The following is a 675-nucleotide window of genomic DNA, read 5'->3' as shown; positions in this document are numbered from 1 at the left end:
AATGCAGTGCTCATGTGGACCAGACTACTACACCCTGAATCCTGACTACAACAATGAATCATATGTCATCTACATGTTCTCCTGCCATTTTATATTGCCAGTCACCGTAATATTCTTCACCTATGGACGGCTTGTGTGCACTGTCAAGGCGGTATGAAATGTCACTTTAAAAATTCCTGGAAATTCCCAGTTACTGGAATACTATGTTAAAATGATATCATCCTTTGGTTATTTCCCTCTCTTAGGCTGCAGCTCAACAGCAGGACTCAGCATCTACCCAGAAAGCTGAGAGGGAAGTTACAAGAATGGTCATCTTAATGGTTTTGGGTTTCCTGGTAGCTTGGACCCCTTATGCCACTGTTGCTGCTTGGATCTTCTTTAATAAGGGAGCAGCTTTCAGTGCCCAGTTCATGGCTATTCCTGCCTTCTTCTCAAAGACCTCAGCCTTATATAACCCTGTCATCTATGTGCTGCTAAACAAACAGGTTAGACATTTATCAGACTTGTCCTACATATCCCAGACATCCCTTTCCATTTCTACTCGCTCTTCTCTCTCTATTGTCTCTATAAAATAAACCTACTAAATGAAACTTTGTTCTTTACAGTTCCGTAACTGCATGCTGACCACTCTTTTCTGTGGAAAGAACCCTCTTGGCGATGATGAGTCCTCAACTG

The 675-nt window shown here is 42.2% G+C and overlaps 1 protein-coding gene across 1 annotated transcript; it reads left to right on the top strand.

Moving 5' to 3' along the window:
* Window position 1: 1 nt before the first annotated feature.
* On the top strand, window positions 2-671 carry LOC107682334 (green-sensitive opsin-4-like; the record flags this gene model as incomplete). Its single annotated transcript, XM_016478608.1, has 3 exons — window positions 2-151; window positions 246-485; window positions 606-671. Coding segments are annotated over exons 1-3 (456 nt in total), but the record flags the coding sequence as incomplete, so codon positions are not given.
* Between the last annotated feature and the right edge of the window lie 4 nt (window positions 672-675).

The sequence above is a fragment of the Sinocyclocheilus anshuiensis genome, unplaced genomic scaffold (assembly GCF_001515605.1).
Source record: "Sinocyclocheilus anshuiensis isolate Anshui unplaced genomic scaffold, SAMN03320099.WGS_v1.1 C32075572, whole genome shotgun sequence".
In the NCBI taxonomy this organism is placed as follows: Eukaryota; Metazoa; Chordata; class Actinopteri; order Cypriniformes; family Cyprinidae; genus Sinocyclocheilus; species Sinocyclocheilus anshuiensis.
The sequence above is the reverse complement of the archived record's forward strand: the minus strand, read 5'-3'. Positions and strand labels throughout refer to the sequence as shown.